Here is a 22817-nt window from a genome sequence, read left to right as displayed (position 1 = left end):
TCGCGGCACTAATTCATTTGTGTCTATGAAAACCACGTTTATATATTTATTTCAATTATATATGTATGTTTTCTGTGTTAGGCTTATCAATTGTATATATGGAATATGTATATAAATACAATTTTTTATTTGTTGTTATTTGTATATGTATATGTTCTTTGGGTTAGACTTGTCAATTCTATATGTATAGTAATATACAAGTTCCAACCGAATGGCAAGAAAAAGTGAAATATAGGCTACAAAATAGAATTAAACGAAGAGCAACTTTCACATATAGCAAACACAAAAATCATATTTGTATGCTATAGCTATAGTTTGCATAATTGCGCTCCATAGCAAACATAAATATGTATATTTCGCTATACATATACAAATGAAAGCTATGACTATTTCGCTATACATATATACAAAAGAAGCAATTGTATAATCTGTTTCGGCATACATATACAAAAGAATCAATTGTATAATCTGTTTTGTATAAAGCGAGAAAGAGAAAGACAAAAGAAAATTGGGCAGAGGAAGATCGTATTTGTACAATCATATGTGTATAGGACAAAAATATAAGTATTTGTATTTGTATATACAATTTTCTCTCGCTTTATACAAACACAAACACAATGTATACATTTGTGTTTGTATAAAGTGAGAGAGGCGAGCGAGATCTGGAGAGTGGCGAGCGAGTTTTGGGAGAGGGGAGACAGGGGAGTGAAAATATATGTATATATACAATTTTCTCTCGCTTTATACAAATACAAATACATTTTATACATTTGTGTTTGTATAAAAGCGAGAGAGGTGAGCGAGATTGGCTGCGCAACATGAGAGTGGCGAGCGAGATTCCACCAGGGAGAGAGGCGAAAATAGCAATAATTTGCTATGGGGTACAATTAAATCAAACTATGTTTATAGCATTTAATTTAAATTAATAATTTGCTATTATATATAATTTTTCCTTAAATGAAACCATAATTATAACATTTAATTTGATCTAAATATATGATAATATGTACATTTTTCACAAAAATAATTGACCCGCATCCATGGAAAATGTTGAATGTCTCTTAGAAAAACGAAAAGACCCAATCTACGAGTGTAAAATGCTCTTTCGGTACACTTCTCAGTTTTCCAAAACGACAGGTAAAGCTTTTACAAACAAAAATGTACATAAACTATTACTCCCCTCGTCTCATATGACATAGACATTTTTTATTTATACAACGATTAAGATATTATTAATATATTGATCAATTTTATTATTTTACCCTTTATTTATATTAATTAATCTATTAAAAAAAATTGAATCTTCAAATTTGTTTAAAGTTAAACTTTTAATTGTAGAGATAAAATGTGAAAAATTAATTAATTCTATCACATTAATAAATGATCAAGTAATATGGAACAAATATTTTTAATACGATATCCATGAACAGAGGGAGTAAAAACAAAGAAGCACTAACTAGTTTTGCACAATGCCACATATGACTTAACAAAGATAAGATGGTACAAAGAATATGTGCAAATGAAATACAAAAAGTAGAACCTAAAATGCAAAAGTTAACCAAACTGCATTACCACAACCGTTTTGAGAAGTGGAAAGGGGGAAGAATAATATCAAGCCCAACCCTGTTTGTAACGTTCGAAAAGTTGTTCAGTTTGGGCATTTCTGTTAGCACTGCAAGCAATGAGATATACCCAAATAAGAACTACCACAGTTAAAATGAGAATGAGATTTGCTTTCCTCCATTCTTTTCTCAGATTTCCTAACAAACCAGCTTTGCACGCATCACAGTTATAGCAAAGCTGGTTTGGGTCGTTGTTCCAAATGGAGCAATCTGCATCTGCTATTGTGTTTGTTGGGTTATTCCACACAGTTGGGTTCACATACTGGTACCCACAAATTGTTGGAGGTTTACAACATCCTGACTGCAAAATTTACACAACACCAACACTTGTGTGAGTAAATAGCTAAATATACTTGTAAACTAGTTATCTCATTATTTATGATCGACCCTCAATCCGTATGATTTGACTATGAAGTTATAATTGAGGCCATTTGAGGGCAATGAATATGTATGAACAACATTTATATCGGCCAATAGTTATTTCTTGCGACACAAATAGAATCTAGCATTTGGCACCAAGTACATATATATTACATTATCAGATAGATAAATCTAGATTATTCATCATTCTAAAACCAGCTGATAAATTGGACAAGTGGGTCAAAATCACCATGTATATATAAATACCTTGTATTGATGGTATGGGCAATAATGCAGTTTTTGCACTCTATTAGGATGACAAACTCAACTAATTGTCTTTCAAAATCATGGACTCATCCTTTCATTCACCAACAATTTCTCATGGTAGGTCCCATCTCATCCCATCATTACTCTTCTCGAGTTAGACTATTGCAACATCTTTTCTTTCATTTTTTAAAATTATATTTGCATAACTAACACACACTTAATTATTAAGATTAGTAATATCCTAATGTAATGATTAACCAATAGAAGTCAAATTAAACCTCCAATAACTTGTCAAAAAATATTTAATTATACTCCCACCGTTCATATAAAATATGTCAGCATTTTAGATTTCACGCCTATTAGGAAACTAATTAGTAAGTCTATCATTGTATTCTTATTTAGTGTTCTCTTAAAAGTAAGTTTTCAATAAATAAACATAGATAATTTATTTTTTGGTGAAGAGTTGACAAATGAACTTGAATTAATCATTTAATTTACCTATGTTGATCAAATTCGTACTATTAAGACTAGTAACTCTCAAAGGGTAAAATAGGAATAACATTGTTATTGATGTATTGATTTTATAAAATAACAAATATTAAACCCGAAATATAAATTAGAACGTATGAAATGGTAGAGTAGTACATTTTAATTTATGCCTAACCACTTTTATCTTTTGCCTTCTCAAACTCTCAAGAACCACCAAATACTTCTTCTTCTTTTATTTCCACTTTATTCATGCCCTTTTGACAAATAACAAAAGCACCAGACGCTGATGCCCCAGCTACCCACCCAGCCTTCTTTTGGCGATAATATTTAATAATAAAAAAAAACCTTCACTTTATTCATATGCCCTTGTAACATAAAATCTTACTCTATTAAGTAATAATTCTTGGCTAAATTTATGGGGATAATATTTAATTAAAAAAAAACAAGGTGAGATAAATTTACCTTGATAGGAGATAGATGAGTAGCAAAGAATTGATCAGCAGTAATAATCTCAGTATTAAGCTTAGGACAAATATCAGAAACAGGCAAACACGCCCTTATATTCCCCCAACTATCACCATCTGTAATTCGATTCCTCAGCCACGACGAGAAACCTGCAAGCCTGTACTCGCTATAACCCTTACCGGGTACAAAATACTCGCCGTTAGGGCGCGTGACGACAAAAGCAAGAACAAGGAGCACGAGCAAGAGGATGATGAGAATCGCCATACACACCAAATAAACACCCAATAATCCCTCTTTTTCCCAATAAGCACCGACGAATCCAGCTAAGGAGACAAGCATAACGACGAGACCCATGAAGACAACCGGCCATCGGAGCCAGTGGATACATTCGTTGTCGGGCTTCGAAGCCAGCCATGTACCGGCGGCGATTATAGGGATGGAGAACATAAATGCCACAAAATTCAAGAAAGCTGTAATGTTATTGCTCATAGACATGACTACCTTAGATTCGAAGGAGAAAGTGTAGTGTGAACTGTGAAAGTGTTGCCACTTCTTCCAAGGAAAACGCGGTGGAGGCACGGCTACATCTATAAATAGCAGTGACAGAAGCAGAAGCAGGGACATACTTGTAAATACACTTTTGGGTCAATTTAAGTGATGATGTTTAATTGAGGAAAATAATTTTTTTTTGGTAACAACTACAGTCTACTCCTTCCGACTCATTTATGTAACACTCTTTAATTTGTATGAGTTTTAAGAAAAATAAAATAAAGACTTTTTAATTTATTATTTAAAACAATCTTTGGATATTTGTGTAGTTAATATTTATTTTATTTAAGATAAAAAAAATTAAAATTAAATGGACATTCTTTATTCTTTATGAGATGGACTAAATTTTAATTCACTCTAATTCCTCTATAAATTTTTAGTTCTTTGTTCTCCAAATATGATAAACTGCAGCATTCCATATTGTTGCTAGGTACGCCTCTTGAAACTGTTTTCAATGCTTGGTCTTTATCTTTCTTAGAACTTGATGAACTTCCTTGATTGAAATTTACATTCTAGCCCACTCTGACAGAGCTATTTTAACTTCATAGATCTACTTTCAATAAAAAAAGATAAGTAAAGAAGTTTCTTTAAACTGCTCGACGCATAAACAAGAACTATCATTCTCCACAGAGATGCGTAGTTCTTTCAACACTCTAAGGGAAGGGGTCGTTTGGTAGAGTGTATAAGAATAATGTAAAATATGGTGTATTAGTAATGCTTGCATTAGTTATACCTGCATTATTTCTTATACACTTTTTGGTTTGATGTATTAGAAATAACAAATCTTGCATAATTTCTATTAAAAAAATGTATGTTTACAAAAATACCCTTCACACTTTATTTCTTTCTACACTTCCTTTGCAACAAGGTTCTTTGCTAAAACATCAAAAAAGATTTCTTTGCTAAAACATCATTTACTCCTATTCTTTTTTTTTTTCAAATATAAAATTATATAGTTGTTACTATATTGAAATAAGATTTGAAAAAAAAGAAGAAGAAGAAGATGTCAAACTTCTTCACATTTTTGCCACCATATTTCCCAACTATTTGCTAAATTAAAATTAACAAAACACTTTGATTGCATTCCAAAATGGTTGGCAAACTCAAAATCGTTGATTTTGACAGAGAAAGAATTATACCCAAATTGTGAAATAGAGGTAGAAAAATCAAATAATAATGAAAGATATAGATTTTAATGAAAGATAAGAGTACTAACCTTGTGGAGATGAGCAAACAATGTTTGATTGAGCAGAAGGAAGAAGAAACTCACTCTTGAATTTCCATTGACAAAGTACAAGAAGATGAAAGGTTTCTAAAACAAGTACTATGGAAAGTGTTTTTTTAATAGACTTTGAGGGTAGTTTTGTAATTATATAATCTAATGCAAGTGTTAAATGTTATGCATTACTAATACCTAGAATTTCTTGGTATTAGTAATACACAACCTTATACACAATATAGTGTATAACTAATGCTTGCATTAGTTATACATGACTTAAAAAAGTGTACCAAACAAGGTATTACTAATACACACACCTAATGCATGCATTATTTTCCCTAATACACTCTACCAAACGACCCCTTAGTGATGGAATAATCCCCTTCTGTCACGATCCAAAGTATACCCTAGGAGTAGCATGGCGTATAGGACCTCAAAAGGTACTGCACAAGCCACTTAGCATATATCATACAAAATAATGGAAATTAACGAATTTAAAAGATAGCATTTTATATTTCAAAGATTTCCGACAAAACGAAAGTCTATCATAAGTCTCAATAAGCCATCTAATACATCATAAGGAAAGTAATTGAGACGTAACCAATACATCACATACAAAGTCTAAAAATGAAAATGACATAAAGCTATAAAAGAATCTCGATCCTCGAATTATGAGGAGAGGACTCACAAATTTTCGAAACCAATGAAAACCAACTAGCCACGAGTATGGGAGGTAGGAGCGTCAGACCCTGCATTAGTGAAACAATGTAAGCACAAGTATGCATTAGTACATGGAATGTACTAAGTATGAGACAATATGCATAAAATAGACATGATAGCATGAAAGACTTAAAAACATGCCGGCGTGATCTTTTTTTGAACATTTAAGGACTTAAAGAAGAATTGATATGTGAATCATGAAATATGGTCAAATACATTAACATAAAGGACATAAGAAAAGCTTTGTAGATACATAGTCATTTTGCGGGATATTAACTTTAACTGACAATAAGACAATGAGAGTTATGTCATGAAATCCGGTATATCCCTCATACTGAAAGAAGGAGAATCTACTTGCCAAGATAGAATCCGTACATATCATCTTTAGATAAAGTAGATCCACTAGCTAGGTCATTTAAGACAATTCTATGGGGGCATGTAGTTTGGGACTAGAGGTTGCTACAAGAGACTACCCTAATTAAGCATCCACCTCAAAGCCCTCTCAGTGCTAAGTCTTAATCCCAACAGAATTGATAAAAGTCAAATATCGATATAACATAAGAAAGGAAATGATCAATACCAAACCCCATCTTTCAAGATCAAAACATAGAGTAGCTCCTTAAACATAATTCAACATAGATGAGAAAACTTTTCACCAATGTGAGTCCATAAGTGAGAATTACCTTTCGCAACTATGATCATAATCGCATGTGAGAAAACCTTTCACAATAACATTAATTCTTTCCTTTAAAAGCATCCCAAAATTATAAAGAATAATTTCATAAAATATGCATATCTTGATAAATTGATAGTTCATAGGTTCATGAGTTCATCATAGGTTTATAGTCGAAAATCATAATTTAGACAAGGGTCAACATAATTTCAACTAAATATGATGTATTAACATTGAATCATACATAAGAAGACTTAATTAACAATAATCAATCATAATTAAATGAAACCCTTAAAGGTTGAATTGAAACCCTAACTTAACAATTGAATTTGAGATTGAGAAATTGGAAGCTTTGGAGCCCCATGAATGAATGGACTCCATGGATGAATATCCACATATCTTGATGCTTGAAGCCCCAAAAAGAATGGAGGATTGATGAACTTGAATTGACCCTAGCTTCTTCTCCTTCCTTAGTCTTGAGATAATTTGGGGAAGATGATTTTGGTTAGGTTTTTCTTTTTAGGGGGATGGGGTTGAAGTGGGTAGTTTTAGGATCTAAAATCCTTATATAGGTCTTAGGATAAAGGACAAATCCACTTAGTTTTTATTTAAAATAATTAGAGAAAAGACTCAAAAGACCCTTAAAATAACTGTAAGATCCCGTACTCTTTCTCCAATCGTGCACAATATATGTGGCGTAGTATGGCATGGTTATATTAGGTGTATATGACTTTGTATCGTACATTGGAGATTAAGATTGCAAGTAGGTGGCAAAATCAAGGAACTAAACTAAAGTTTTAGGTCAAAGGGACCCCTCAAACAAAGTTCATGATAAAATAAATGGCTCGGGTAGAACTTCACCCGTTTGAAAGGTTTTAACTTGTCCCATACCTTGTGGATAAGCCTATTAGTGTACAACATTCTAAGAATAGTGTGTTATGAGGTATTATAATAGCACAAGGGTCATATGTTAAGTTTGGAAGTCAAGAAAATTAGTGAAACTAAAGTCGGCAAGAGTTATAGAAGTTTCTCTAATAATATTTTCTTAACTTTGGGTCAAATGTCTTGGATATTTTCTCCCAATATATAAAGAGTTAGAAGGCCTATCACCCATTAAATCGTAGGCCTACGAGTCTATTTTGGAACGCACAAAACCCCGTATCCAACCGACATTGGTGTAAAAAGTTATGAGGGTTTTACTACGGACTGCCAGGGCAGAATCCGGGTCGGGTAAAAAATGTGGTATGTCGGCTTACTCAACGTTTTAAGCCATGAAAACATTTCATTTTACTTCCAAACCAGAAAGAAAGCATAAGAGAGGGTTCCTATGGAGTACTTGCATGATGAAGTTCAGTTTTTGACGATTTCTACCATTAAAGATTTCCCCCGTTCCTAGAAACGTGATCTCTACACGTGGCAATCGTTTTCCCCTTCTATTAGCTGCATTTGGAGCAAGTTTTTGAAGATATAAATTTGTAGTTATTGGTGTTTATTCAAGGTTTACACTTGGTTAACTAAGGTAATCATCCCGGGACTCTTTTATGATTATTTTTATGAAGTTCTACGGACATTTCGTCAAGTTGAGGCCATTTGGCAAATCTGCCGATTTAAGAACAATTATGAACTGTTTATAGGTGTGTACCAGCTGTGTATATATAGTGTTTGCGAAGTTTAGGACGTAAGGAACAACTTTCGTGAAGAAGCTACGGTCATTCGAGCGTTCATTGAAAAGGTATGTTAAGGTGAAGCTACGTCCCTCATTTTAGCACCATTCCTGGGAAATTCCTAAAACACCGAATGTGATATTTTGCAATTCTCTGGCTAGAAAGACCTTCGGTGAAAGGCATTGGGATCTCAGCTGAATTATTTTCATGATTCTGTTATTTTGATATTTCACTCGTTCGGATAAATAGAATGTTCGACATCTACATGTCATTTTATCAGTTTCCTTGATTATATGTCCGCACGTATGAATTCGTATTCGTCCTTGGGTGATGTGACTTAAAATGTCATGCGAGACCCTTACTACTTGTGACCAGCCCTCTTTCTCCACTAAGGTTATTATTAAAAAATCTTTAAAGTAGCTCACGATCTTCAAAACTCTCAAATATAATTTAAATGTAAACTATTAGAACACTTGGTTTTTGAAATATTTCTTTTATAAATTATCTATGAACCAAGTTAGGAACTAAGTAAGTCACCTTAAACTTGTTTCGAATTTCAACAAGGTTAGGTTATCCTTCTAAAATTCGAGTTAACTTTTCAAGCTTATTTGGAAGAACATATAAAGTTCTATGAGATTGTTATATGTTATACGAAAATTATTATGGGGTTATGAGAACAAGACTACAAACGGGCCAAGATTGGCAACATGACAACAATAACTCATAGGTGTTATATATCCATGACATGACATCCTATGCATTCTATTCCCGAGCTATAATCGGGAGATATGGGGCCTATTGCCTATATTATACGTATGAGACACAAATGGCCACAAGTTGGCGAATATGATGCCGGTTTGCTACCGGAAAGCACCACCATTGCTAGAATTTGGTTGGGTATGTCATGCATTTGCATCTATATATATATATGTATTCACGACATACGATTATACGAGCACACCATGCATATTTAAGTATTAGGGGGTTAAAGGTCAGCCATGGAGATTATTTGGGTTTCAGTTTCAGGTGGTATCTCTATTACCCTTTTACAGTAAATGTTTATGATTTTACTTTTCCCTTGACATACCAGTACGTTTTTATTCGTACTGACGTCCCTTTGCCTGGGGACACTGCTTTTTGTTTTGTGCGAGTAGGTACTGGCAGGGACTCTAATCGACCCACCCGCTAGGATTCAGGTTCAACTGTGAGTTGGTAACCTCCATCTTATCCTGGGGCTATCAGAGGATATTTACTTTTGTTGTACAGTTTGGGTATAGTCGGGGCCTTGTCCCGACAGTGCTTTTGTCACTAATAGAGGCTATTGTGGACACAATATTCTAGGTTTTCTTTTTGTATGTTTCAACCTCCAGCCTATAGTCTTGGCATCGTCGTCTAGATAGTACATCTTTATTTATTTTTTTGGTTTGTCTATCATTGTTTGTATGGTTATTCTCTTTCAGGTCATGACCTCTGGGTGCAGGCTTCACTTTTTAGAGGTTGTGCTGCCAAATCTTTTTACCTCACAAGTTTGGTTTAGCTAGTTTGTTTCATTGGGTAACTGGATGTATTAGACTATCGAGTGCCAGTTACGCCCCCTATTTTGGGGCGTGACAAACTTGGTATCAGAGCAGGTCATATCCTGGGGGCCCCACAAGCCGTGTCTAGTAGAGTCTTGTTTTTGGGTGTGTTGTGCACCATACTTATAATCAAGAGGCTACAGGGCATTTTGGAATGGTTACATTTCATTAAACTGATAGATCGTGCTATAGTGCAAAAGTATAAGAACATTTGAAATCTAAATCGTGCTTTATGTTTCTTACTAACAGGCTACACTTGCTCCGGATATGGCAGATCGAGAGATAGGTATGGATCCAAGGGAAGGTATTAGTCGTTCCCCACTGGGTCAAAGAGATAGATTTCCCTCAGAGGCACAGTGTGGATCTCCAGTACCCCTAGTACCAGCCTCCCCGACACCTGTTGAAGCCCGAGGAGATACAGTACCCCCAGCCTCACTAGTTCCATTGGTACCTGAGGAAGCTATGGACACAGGACCTCCAACACCTATTGTTCCTCCACCAGAGATCTCTTGGGAGCAGGGGATGAGAGAGGCAGTTCAGTTGTTGACTAGGATGGTTTCTATTCATGAGCGACAACTGGAGTCAGGAGTAGATATTCAGAGAGACCGGTCGGAAAGTTCGAAGGTACGAGAGTTTCTTTATTTGGCCCCTCCGTTATTTACAGGATCTAGTCTTACTGAGGATCCCCAAGACTTTATAGACCATTTATATAGAGTATTGAGGGTGATGCATGCCTCCGTCACAGAGGCTGTGGAGTTGGCTTCTTTTCGGCTACGTGATGTAGCCATCCTTTGGTATGAGGCATGAGAGAGATCTAGAGGGCCTGGTGCTCCGCCAGCAGAGTGAAAGGACTTTTCTGAGGTCTTCCTTGCCCACTATTTTCCACGGGAAGTTCGAGGGACCCGTCCTGACCAGTTTATCAATCTGAAGCAAGGAACCATGAGTGTGAGGGATTATAGCCACATGTTTAATTCTTTGGCAAGATATGCACCAGATATTGTACGAACTATGAGAGCCAGAGTTCATCATTATATTGATGGTTTGGCAGATCATTTGATCAAAGATTGGGGTAGCATTCCTATCAGATGATGTTGATATTTCCCGCATACAGGCTTTCGCTCATACTACAGAGGACCTTTCTAAACGGATTCATGATACCCGCAGGGATAGGGAGCAGAGTAAGAGGGCCCGTACTATGGGGTCTTATAAGGAGCCACATGGTTATTTTAGGCCCCCTTTCCATCGATATCCACCTCGGCTAGCAGGTAGTGTCTCACCATAGGTGCAGGGACCGCGGTTTGATCGTTATAGTCAGTCAGGATCAGGTCAGAGCTCAGGCCAGCCTGAAGGTCGTCGACAGGATCGTTCCGTACATATAAGACATCCCACTCCTCATTGTACACAGTGCGGTAAACCGCACACTGGGTAGTGTAGACAGGGTTCAGGTGCATGTTATCATTATGGGCAGACATGACATTTTATTAGTCGGTGCCCGAGGTTAAGCAGATATGATCTAGCTCAGCCTTTAGGATCCACCACAACATCTTCACCCTCAGTCCGTGCCCCACGACCAGGACCACAGTCTACTCAGGGTCGTGGTAGAGGGAGAGGTGAAGGAGATACAGATTCGAGCGGTGGTCAGAATCACTTTTATGCACTCACAAGACGACAGGATTCAGAGGCATCCCCTGATGTTGTTACAAGTATATTGACGATATCTTCTCAAGCTATTTACGAATTTATAGACCCTGGCTCTACATTTTCATATATTACTCCATTTATTGCTAGTACGATTGACATGAAATCTGAGTTATTGCCATAACCAGTTGAGTTGTCTACACCGGTTGGCGATTCTATTTTAGCTAGTCGTGTCTATCGGAGTTGTACAATATTAATTAATGATCGTCCAACCTCCGCTGATTTAGTTGAGTTGATTATGCTAGATTTTGATGTTATCATGGGTATGGATTGGTTGACAGCTTGCTATGCTAATATTGATTGTCGTGCAAAGATAGTCCGATTTTACTTTCCAGGTGAGCTAGTCCTTAAGTGGAGGGGTAATGCAGCCACACCTAAGGGTAAGTTTATTTCATACCTTAGGGCTCGGAAATTGATTGCTAAAGGTTGTATATTCCATATGGTTCATGTACAGGATATTGACAAGGATCCCGTGACTCTTCATTCAATTCCTATCGTGAATGAATTTCCAATGGTATTCCCTGATGATCTTCCAGGAATTTCCCCAGAAAGGGAAATTGATTTCGCTATAGACTTGGTTTCTGATACGCAACCTATATCGATTCCTCCCTATAGAATGGCACCTGCAGAGCTAAGAGAATTGAAGGAACAATTGAAGGACTTGCTCGATAAAGTCTTTATCAGGCCAAGTACTTCCCCATGGGGTGCCCCAGTGCTCTTTGTTCAAAAGAAAGATGGATCCTTGCGGATGTGTATTGACTATAGACAACTAAATAAAGTCACTATAAAGAATAAATATCCTCTTCCATGGATTGATGACTTATTTGATCAGTTACAAGGTGCCAAATGCTTTTCCAACATTGACTTGCGGTCTGGTTACCATCAGTTGCGAGTCAGGGAAGTTGATATCCCAAAAACAGCATTTAGGACGAGGTATGACCATTTTGAGTTCCTTGTCATGTCTTTCGGGCTTACAAATGCCCCAGCAGCCTTTATGGATCTTATGAATCGGGTCTTCAAACCGTTTTTGGATGAATTTGTGGTTGTGTTTATTGATGATATTCTTATATATTCACGGTCGGAAGCAGGGCATACAAACCACTTGCGAGCTGTATTGTTGACTCTCCAAGATTGCAGGTTATATGCGAAATTCTCTAAATGTGATTTTCGGCTTACTTCAGTAGTTTTTCTTGGTCATGTTATTACAAGTGAGTGTATTAAGTTTGATGGACAAAAGATTAAAGCAGTGATGACTTGGCTGAGGCCCTTGAATCCGACGGAGGTTCACAACTTTTTAGGCTTGGCGGGGTATTACCGAAGGTTTGTGGAGGGATTCTTTTCTATTTCTGCACCACTGACAAAATTGACACATAAGGCAACGAAGTTTCAGTGGACCGAGGCATGCGAGCAGAGCTTTCATGAACTAAAAAAAGGCTTACCACTGCACCTATTCTAACTCTTCCAGATGGTAATGAGGGCTATGTTGTTTATTGTGATACCTCAAGAATTGGCCTAGGTTGTGTTCTTATGCAGCATGGTAAGGTTATTGCATACGCCTTTAGATAGTTGCGGAAGCATGAGCAGAATTATCCTACACACAATCTTGAGTTGGCTGCAGTTGTCTTTGCCCTAAAAATTTGGCAACATTATCTATACGGGGTTCATATAGATGTGTTTACCGATCACCAAAGCCTTTAGCATTTACTTAAGCAGAAGGAGTTGAACCTACGACAAAGGAGATGGCTAGAATTATTAAAGGACTATGATGTTGACATTTTATATCATCCCGGCAAAGCTAATGTTGTTACTGATGCGCTCAGCTGGAAGTCCATGGGTAGACTAAGTCATGTTGAAGTTGATAAGGCTGGAGTTACACAAGACATATGCCAGCTAGTTAATTTGCAAGTACACTTGCAGGAGGCGAAGGTGTTGTCGTTAAGAATATGGCAGAATCTTCCTTTGTGACTGAAGTGAAAAGGCGGCAACATGAAGATCCTAAGCTTAGGAAATTGGGGGAAAAGATTCCACAGTAGCAACACCCCTTATTTGAGCTAATTGGAGATGGAGTCCTTAGATACCAGGGTCGCTTATGTGTACCGGCAGATGGGACGCTCCGTACAAATATTCTTTCAGTGGCCCATTATTCTAGATATACATCTCACCCTGGAGTGATGAAGATGTATCAGGACCTTCGACAGATCTATTGGTGGAATGGCATGAAAAAAGATATTGCAGAGATGGTAGTTGAATGTCCCAACTGTCAACAAGTTAAAACAGAGCATCAGAGACCTAGAGGCCTAACCCAGTATATTGAGCTTCCGTTATGGAAATGGGATATGATAAATATGGACTTCATCACTAGTTTGCCTTGCACTCCACGAAAGATTGATTCCATTTGGATAATTATCGATAGGCTGACAAAGTCTGCTCATTTCTTGCCAGTTAGGACGACATATTCAGCTGAAGATTATGCTGGGCTTTACATTCAGGAGATTGTTCGCCTTCACGGAGTTCCATTATCTATTATCTTAGATTAAGGAGCTCAATTTACAACATATTTTTGGAGATCATTTCAGAAAGGTCTGGTCACTCAGGTAAATCTTAGCACCGCTTTTCATCCACAAACTGATGGACATGTAGAACGTACTATTCAGACGGTTGAGGATATGTTACGTGCTTGTGTGTTGGATTTTAAAGGAAGTTGGGATCAACATCTACCTCTTATCAAGTTTGCTTATAATAACAAATTTCAAGCTAGTATTCAGATGGCCCCTTACGAAGCACTATACGAGCGGAAGTGTAGGTCCCCAATCAGTTGGTTGAGCTCGGGGAAGCAGATTTGCTAGGTCCCAATCTAGTCCAACAAGCGATTGAAAAGGTTAAGCTTATTAGAGATCGACTTCATACAACACAGTGTCGATTGAAGTGTTATGCATATGTTCACCGACGGAACTTAGAGTTTGAGGTAGAAGATTGGGTTTTCCTGATAGTGTCACCTATGAAGGGCATCATCCGATTTGGAAAGAAAGGGAAGCTTAGTCCTAGGTACGTTGGACCGTATAAGATTATTCGGAAGATCGGTATAGTGGCATACGAGCTTGATTTGCCTTTAGAATTGGAAGAAGTTCATCCTGTATTTCATGTTTCTATGTTACGGAAGTGCATTGGAGATCCTTCACGTATTATTCCCATTGAAAATATTGTGTCACTGAGGATTTATCTTATGTAGAGGTACCAATAGCAATTTTAGATCGGCAAGTAAGAACGCTTCGAAATAAAGATGTAGCTTCTGTGAAAGTGTTATTGTTAAATAACAACGTCGAGGAAATGACTTGGGAAGCGGAAGAGGAAATGAGCAAGGAGTACCCCCAACTGTTTACAACTTAAGGTGAGTCACATTTCGATTATTGGCAATGACTTCTTCACAACGACTTAGTTAGATTTTAAGTAGCTTGAAGGTGAAATTTAAATGTCTTCTTACGAGATAGCTATGCAAAGCTTAGTAGTTAAAATTTTCAAAATTTGACTTCAGGTTTGCGACTGTAACAAATATAGACTTGCAAATCAAGTACTGTGAGAAAAATAAAGAAAATACAACCAAGGAATTGTCTAGATCCATTCGCGGGCGAATGTTCATAACGGGGGGGGGGGAGAATGTAAGATCCCGTACTTTTTCTCTAATCGTGCATATATATATGTGGCATAGTATGACATGGTTATATGAGCTGTATATGACTTTGTATTGTACATTGGAGATTAAGATTGTAAGTAGGTGGAAAAATCGAGGAACTAAACTAAAGTTTTAGGTCAAAGGGACCCCTCAAACAAAGTTCATGATAAAAGAAATGGCTCGGGTAGAACTTCACCCGTTTGAAAGGTTTAACTTGTCCCATACCTTGTGGATAAGCCTATGAGTGTACAACATGCTAAGAATAGTGTGTTATGAGGTTTTATAATAGCACAAGGATTGTATGCTAAGTTTGGAAGTCAAGAAAATTAGTGAAACTAAAGTCGGCAAAAGTTATCGAAGTTTCTTTAATAATATATTCTTAACTTTGGGTCAAATGTCTTGGATGTTTTCTCCCAATATATAAAGAGTTAGAAGTCCTATCACCCATTAAATTGAAGGCCTACGAGTCTAGTTTGCAACGCACAAAACCCCGTATCCAACCGACATCGGAGGAAAAGGTTATGAGGGTTTTACTACGGACTGCCGGGGCAGAATCCGGGTCGGATAAAAAATGTGGTATGTCGGCTTACTGAACGTTTTAAGCCATGAAAACATTTCATTTTACTTCCAAACCAGAAAGAAAGTTTAAGAGAGGGTTCTTATGGAGTACTTGCATGATGAAGGTCAATTTTTGACGATTTCTACCATTAAAGATCCCCCCGTGCCTAGAAACGTGATCTTTACACGTGGCAATCGTTTTCCCCTTTTATTAGCTGCATTTGGAGTAAGTTTTTGAAGATATAAATTTATAGTTATTGATGTTTATTCAAGGTTTACACTTGTATAACTAAGGTAATCATCCCAGGACTCTTTTATGATTATTTTTATGAAGTTCTACGAACATTTCGTCAAGTTGAGGCCATTTGGCAAATCTGCCGATTTAAGAACAATTATGAACTGTTTATAGGTGTGTACCAGCTGTGTATAGATAGTGTTTGCAAAGTTTAGGACGTAAGGAACAACTTTTGTGAAGAATCTACGGCCATTCGTGCGTTCATTAAAAAGGTATGTTTAGGTGAAGCTACGTCCCTCATTTTAGTACCACTCCTGGGGAAATTACTAAAAGACCTTCATTGAAAGGCATTGGGATCTTAGCTGAATTATTTTCATGATTCTGTTATTTTGATATTTCACTCGTTCGGATAAATAGAATGTTCGACATCTACATGTCATTTTATCAGTTTCCTTGATTATATATCCGCACGTATGATTTCGTATTCTTCCTTGGGTGTGTGAATTAAAATGTCACGCGAGTCCCTTACTACTTGTGACCAACCCTCTTTCTCCACTAAGGTTATTATTAAAAAAAATCTTTAAAGTAGCTCACGATATTCAAAACTCTCAAATATAATTTAAATGTAAACTATTAGAACACTAGGTTTTGCAAATATTTCTTTTATAAATTATCTAGGAACCAAGTTAGGAACTAAGTAAGTCACCTTAAACTTGTTATGAATTTCAACAAGGTTAGGTTATCCTTCTAAAATTCGAGTTAACTTTTCAAGCTTATTTGGAAGAACATATCAAGTTCCATGAGATTGTTATATGTTATACGAAAGTTATTATGGGGTTATGAGAACAGGACTACAAACGGGCCAAGATTGGCAACATGACAACATTAACTCATAAGTGTTATAAATCCATGACATGCCATGCTATGCATTCTACTCCTGAGCTATAATCGGAAGGTATGGGGCCTATTTCTATATTTATACGTATGAGACACAGATGGCCACAAGTTGGCGAATATGATGCCGGTTCGCTACTGGAAAAGCACCACCTATTGCTAGCATTTGGTTGGGTATGTCATGCATTTGCATCTATATATATATGTATTCACGACATACGATTATACAAGCACACCATGCATATTTAAGTAGTAGGGGGCTAAAGGTCAGCCATGAAGATTATTTGGGTTTCAGTTTCAGGTGGTATCTCTATTACCCTTTTACAGTAAATGTTTATGATTTTACTTTTCGCTTTACATACCAGTACATTTTATTCGTACTGACATCCCTTTGCCTAGGGTCGCTACTTTTTGTTTTGTGCGAGCAAGTACATGCAGGGACTCTAATCGACCCACCCGCTAGGATTCAGATTCAGCTGTGAGTTGGTAAGCTCCATCTTATCCTGGGGCTATTAGAGGATGTTTACTTTTGTTGTACAGTTTGGGTATAGTCGGGGCCTTGTCCCGACAGTGCTTAAGTCACTCATAGAGGCTATTGTGGACCCAATATTCTAGGTTTTCTTTTTGTATGTTTCAACCTCCAGCCAATAGTCTCGGCATGTATATATGTGTGTGTAGGTAGGTATGTTTTCGGTTGTAGCCTCATCGGCTAGATAACACATCTTTATTTATTTTTTCGGTTTGTCTACCATTGTTTGTATGGTTATTCTCTTTCAGGTCATGACCTCTGGGTGCAGGCTTCACTTTTTTGAGGTTGTACTGCCCAATCTTTTTGCCTCACAAGTTTTGTTTACCTAGTTTGTTTGGGTGGGTAACTCGATGTATTAGGGTATCAAGTGCCAGTTACGCCCCATATTTCGAGGCGTGACAATAACTGTCGAACCTTTTCTACGGTTTGAACTTATGGTCTATAGAAGTTCCTACGGACCATACAGGTAAATCGTAGAAAAATTCAAAAACCTTAATTATGGACAAAATTTTGACAGACCCTGTCTACGATTCTTAGGTCTTCCTTTGGTCCGTAGACATAAATCGTAGAAACCAACTTGACCCTTTAAAATGTCACTAAGTCTAGGACGTACCTTTGAGACCTATCTACGACTCATACAAAGATGATTGACTATCACCACCCGAGTCTACACCCTGGATGTGACCGACATCTGAGAACCATTTCTAATCCCCAAACAAACCCTTGGTCTGGCTACATGACTTTCATGACTCTAAACAATACGCTGAAGCTTAACAATAGATGAACATTTAGACATTTCAAGAAGGTCTTAAAATACTGTCATGTAAATACTCTAACATAAGTCATAAATAGAGTGAACATCCTGAGATAATAATGGAACGTCTAATTATTTCTGAGTATGAAGCCTCTAACAATTTAAGATAGATGTCGGGACAAGACCCATGACACCTCAAATGCTACTAAAACAGAATAAAAATTGAGTCTCCTGAAAGCCAGGAGCCCTTACAAAATACTGTCTACGAGTGTGAGATAATCTCAAGGAAACACCTGTTGATGATCCTGAACACTTGTATCTGCATCATAAAAAATGCAGGTCGAATGATGTCAGCACATTGAATATACGAGTATGTATTATAGCTGAGTAAAATAGAAACTAAACTGAAAGGCTGAAAGCAACTCAATTGCATCAATGGATGAGTAAGAAATGAAAACCCTTTTAGCTTTACAATAAGATATGCAATAAAAGCAATATGAAAGTAACATACTTTACTTATGGGGAGTTTCTCTAACTGACAATCATTACTATGAGCCTAGCAATGATGCAACATTTCGCCCACATTGCATGGGTCATCCTATACCTTGTCGGGGAATAGGATGATATTGTGACTATGGATCCATCTAATAGCCCTTCTCAGAGGAAGTGAAGAGTCGCATGAAGAATTAATGATATCCTATCCTACACTGGCTACGTAGTTTTATGGGACTTCTGAGTTATAAATGACTCTAACCCGATTCGTTGCTCGATACTACTCCCAGAATAATTAATATAACTTTATGCTCAATTCACCCTTTACAAAGAAAGGAATTTTTACCTTACTAAAGTGCTTTTCAAACTTTAGATATACTTAGATTCTTAAAACATGCACTTATTAACGTATCTTTCATGCCCAAGATCGATATAGGTATATATATATATATATATAGCTCTTTCAAAGTTTGAGGTGTTACAATATCTCCCCCTTTTGGAACAATCGTCCTCGAATGAGATCACACTAAGTAGAATAGGGGTGGGAAGCGTCTAACAACCCAACTCAAGCACACAACATGCAATAAACATAACTCAACATATCAACTTAAAGAGTACTTTATGAAGTGTTAGTACCTTGGTCTGGAATTGGTTCGAAAGGAAAGAGATGAGGGTATCTCTTCTTCTTATCCTCCTCAATCTCCCAAGTAGCTTCCTCAATAAAGTGGTTCCTCCATAAGACCTTGACTGATGCAACTCCCTTGGTTCTGAACTTGCGAACCTGACGATCAAAAATCTGAACGGGCAGCTCCTCATAAGATAGGTTGTCCTCTGATACCAATATTTTCATTCGGTACAATAAGTTAAGGATTGCCCAAACACTTCTTTAGCATATATGTGTGAAATACCGGATGAACTTATGCTAATTCTGACAGTAGCTCCAATTCATAAGCTACGTTGCCAACCCACTTGGATATCATGCAAGGACCAATGCACAGGGGACTAAGTTTCCCCTTCTTACCAAATCTCATAACACCTTTCATGGGTGAAACGTTCAAGTAGACCCAATCATCAACCTCAAATTATAAGTCTCTTCTTATAACATCGGTATAGGATTTTTGATTACTTTGCACCATTTTCAGCCTTTCCTGAATAATCTTCACTTTCTCCATGGCATGATGAACCAAGTCTGGACCTATCAATTTAGCTTCACCAGCCTCAAACCAACCAATAGGTGATCTACATCTTTGCCCATAAAGAGCCTCGTAGGGAGCCATTTGAATATTGTAGTGGTAGCTATTATTATATGCAAACTCTACGAGAGGCAAGTGGTCATCCCAATTACATTTGAAATTCATGACGTATGCCCTCAACATGTCCTCTAGGGTTTGAATTGTGCGCTCTACTTGTCCCTCAGTCTAAGGATGAAAAATAGTACTAAGGTTCACCTTCGAACACAAACATTTATGGAAAGACTTCCAAAACCGAGCGGTGAATTATGCACCCCTATCTGAGATGCTATGTTCTAACCCACACCACCGAGCCTTTGGTGAGAAACCTTGAATTGTTGGCAATTTGGGCACTTAGCAACGAATTCTGCAATGTACCCCTTCATGGTACTCCACAAATATACTTTTCTCAAGTCATGGTACATCCTTGTGGAGTTAGGATGGATTGAATATCTGGAAATATGAGCTTCCGCCATGATCCTAACTTGGAGCTCATCAACCTTTGGTACACACAATCTACCTTGGTATGTTAATACCCCATCTCCCCTTTGTTCAAAGACATAACCTTTTGCTTATGAACATTTGACTTTAGTTCAAGTAAAATATGGTCTTTATCTTGTTTCTCCTTCACTTCAGATACTAGTAATGATTTAGCCCCATTCATCTCCACAACTCCACCTTTGCTGGAGCCTAACAGATGGACTCCTAAACGGGAAAGTATGTGAACTTCCTTAGCTAACTCTTTCTTGCCTTTCTCTATATGATAATTACCCATGGATAAAATGCTCAAAGAATCAACAAAAACATTAGCCTTACCTGAGTGATTAAGATGCTCATGTCGTAGTTCTTGAGAAACTCTAACCACCTCTTTTGCTTGAGATTAAGTTCCTTCTGATTGTAAACATACATGAGAATCTTGTGGTCAGTGAACATATCCACATGAACACCATATTGATAGTGACATCATATTTTGAGAGCGAACACTACTACTGCCAACTTGAGATCATGAGTCGAGTAATTCTTTTCATGAATCTTAAGCTGTCTGGAGGCATAGGCTATAACCTTACCATTCTGCATCAATACACAACCAAGTCCAACTCTGGACACATCACAATCAACAACAAAGCCTTTTATACCCTCTGGTAGGGTCAACATTGGAGGAGTAGTCAACCGAGTTTTCAATTCCTGAAAGGTTTTCTCACAAGCTTCAGACCATTGAAACTTAGTTGTTTTCCGAGTCAACTTAGTCAATGGGAACGAAATAGACAAAAACCCCTCGACGAACCTTCTGTAATAACCAGCCAACCTCAAGAAACTCCTTATGTAAGTTGGAGACGTGGGTCTGGGACAATTTTGTGCTGCTTCAATCATTTTGAGTGTCAACTCGAATCCCTTCTCCAGATACAATGTGGCCTAACAATACCACAAACTCAAGACAAAACTCACACTTAGAAATTTGGCATATAACTCTCGATCTTAGCTTTGAGAGTCTGGAGGACTATTTTGAGATGCCTAGCATGATCCTCTACATTCCTTGAATAAATCAGTATGTCATTAATAAATATGATAGAAAACATGTCGAGATATGACTTAAACACTCTGTTCATAAGATCCATGAACGTTGCAGGAGCAATGGTCAAGCCAAAAGACACCACAAGGAACTCATAATGACCATAACGGGTCCTAAATGTTGTTTCTGGGATTTCACTTTCTCTTACTCTTAACTGATGATAGCTAGATCTAAGGTCTATCTTTGAGAAAAAAATGACACCCTGAATTTGGTAAAAAAGATCATCAATTCTCGAAAGGGGATACTTATTCTTTATGGTGACTTTGTTCAACCGGCGGTTATTGATACACATTCTAAGGGAACCATCCTTCTTCCTCACAACTAAGACCGGAGTGCCTTAAGGTGAGACACTTGGTCGGATGAAACCCTTATAAAAAAATCTCTCAACTGCTCTTTTATCTCCTTTAACTTTGTTGAAGCCATTTTACATGGTGGAACAGAGATGTGTTGAGTATCAAGAAGAATATTTGTCACGCCCTGAAGCTACCTCCTTGATGTAACATGGGACCTAGGATCACGAGTGACTCCAAGCTAACCCTAAAGCTGGCATATCATAAGCATACTGAAAGATATCTAAATGAAAACATGAATTAATGTGGAAGCTAAATCAATTGATAACTGAAAGTGGGGAATACGAAACTAGTCTGAATGTATAAAACATACTAAGAGTTTATGTAGTACCCCGGAAACTAGTAGACTAAACTAGGACCTTATGTAAGGGTTCTAGAGCTTTACGTGGGGGTTATAGTTGTAGCATTGACTTGTCGAACTTAGAATGAAGGTTTTAGGGTTAGGGAATCAAGGTATGATCCCCCAAGGACCAACCAAGGGTCCTTGAAGGGAACCCAAAATAATCCCTAAATTCTACCCAAAAAGGGGCCACTTACAGTTGGGACTCACGCCCCGTAGGTGGACCCACGCCCCGTGGGAAGGGGTCATGGGTCAAGACCCCATTTGTGGAGTTGCAGGCCACCACCTACGAAGGTGCAGCACGCCCCATACCCATGGTCCATGGGTCAGGGTCTCATGGGTTGGGCAGTTTAGTCATTAGGTCGGTTTAAGTGATGGGTTAGTGGAAGGTTCTAGAATTAATTAGTTATTAGGTAGGTCATTTTATTAGTAATTAGACCACCTATATAAACCTAATAGAACCTTAATTAGATGATTCCAAATCATTATTTTCAATTCACAAAGAAACCCAAATTCCCTCAAGAAATTCTCTCTCCAGAAAGTGAAGAAGAAGAAGAAGAAGAGAAGGAAGCTAGGTCAAATTCCTCCATTGTTGCAAGATTTTATGAGGGCTTTGAATCAAGGTATGTTAGCTTATTCATCTATGGATTCTTCCATCCATAGATCCCCCTAGATTTTCCCCAATTGTGAAGACAAAACCCAATTCTAGCTAGGGTTTCTTCCTACATTTTTTGGGAGTGTTGAGTATGATTCCAATTGAGTGGATAGTACTTGTTTATGATTGATTTAGTATTGAATTATGATATTATGGTGAATTTATGTTTTTCTCATGGTTAACCCTAGTCTAATTAATGAAATTGATATTATGTGGGTTTATGCCATGAAAGGTGAAA

At 37.3% G+C, this 22817-nt stretch overlaps 1 protein-coding gene across 1 annotated transcript; it reads right to left on the bottom strand.

Annotated features, from left to right (window-relative positions):
* Positions 1 to 1436: 1436 nt before the first annotated feature.
* Positions 1437 to 3826, bottom strand: LOC102598685 (tetraspanin-2-like). The gene is made up of 2 exons (XM_006361764.2): positions 3201 to 3826; positions 1437 to 1923 (listed from the first exon to the last, which is right to left on the bottom strand). Exons 1-2 carry the CDS (start codon positions 3696 to 3698, stop codon positions 1612 to 1614), a joined length of 810 nt encoding a protein of 269 aa, XP_006361826.1. The 5' UTR covers positions 3699 to 3826; the 3' UTR covers positions 1437 to 1611.
* Positions 3827 to 22817: the final 18991 nt, after the last annotated feature.

Source organism: Solanum tuberosum, unplaced genomic scaffold (assembly GCF_000226075.1).
Source record: "Solanum tuberosum cultivar DM 1-3 516 R44 unplaced genomic scaffold, SolTub_3.0 scf00372, whole genome shotgun sequence".
Classification (NCBI taxonomy): domain Eukaryota; kingdom Viridiplantae; phylum Streptophyta; class Magnoliopsida; order Solanales; family Solanaceae; genus Solanum; species Solanum tuberosum.
This window is presented reverse-complemented; position numbering and strand designations above follow the sequence as displayed.

Coding starts and splice junctions, on each gene's coding strand:
- LOC102598685 (XM_006361764.2), bottom strand. CDS start 3,698: ATGTCTATGAGCAATAACATTACAGCTTTCTTGAATTTTGTGGCATTT. Junction 1,924..3,200: donor CTCATCTATCTCCTATCAAG/GTAAATTTATCT, acceptor TAAATTTTGCAG/TCAGGATGTTGTAAACCTCC.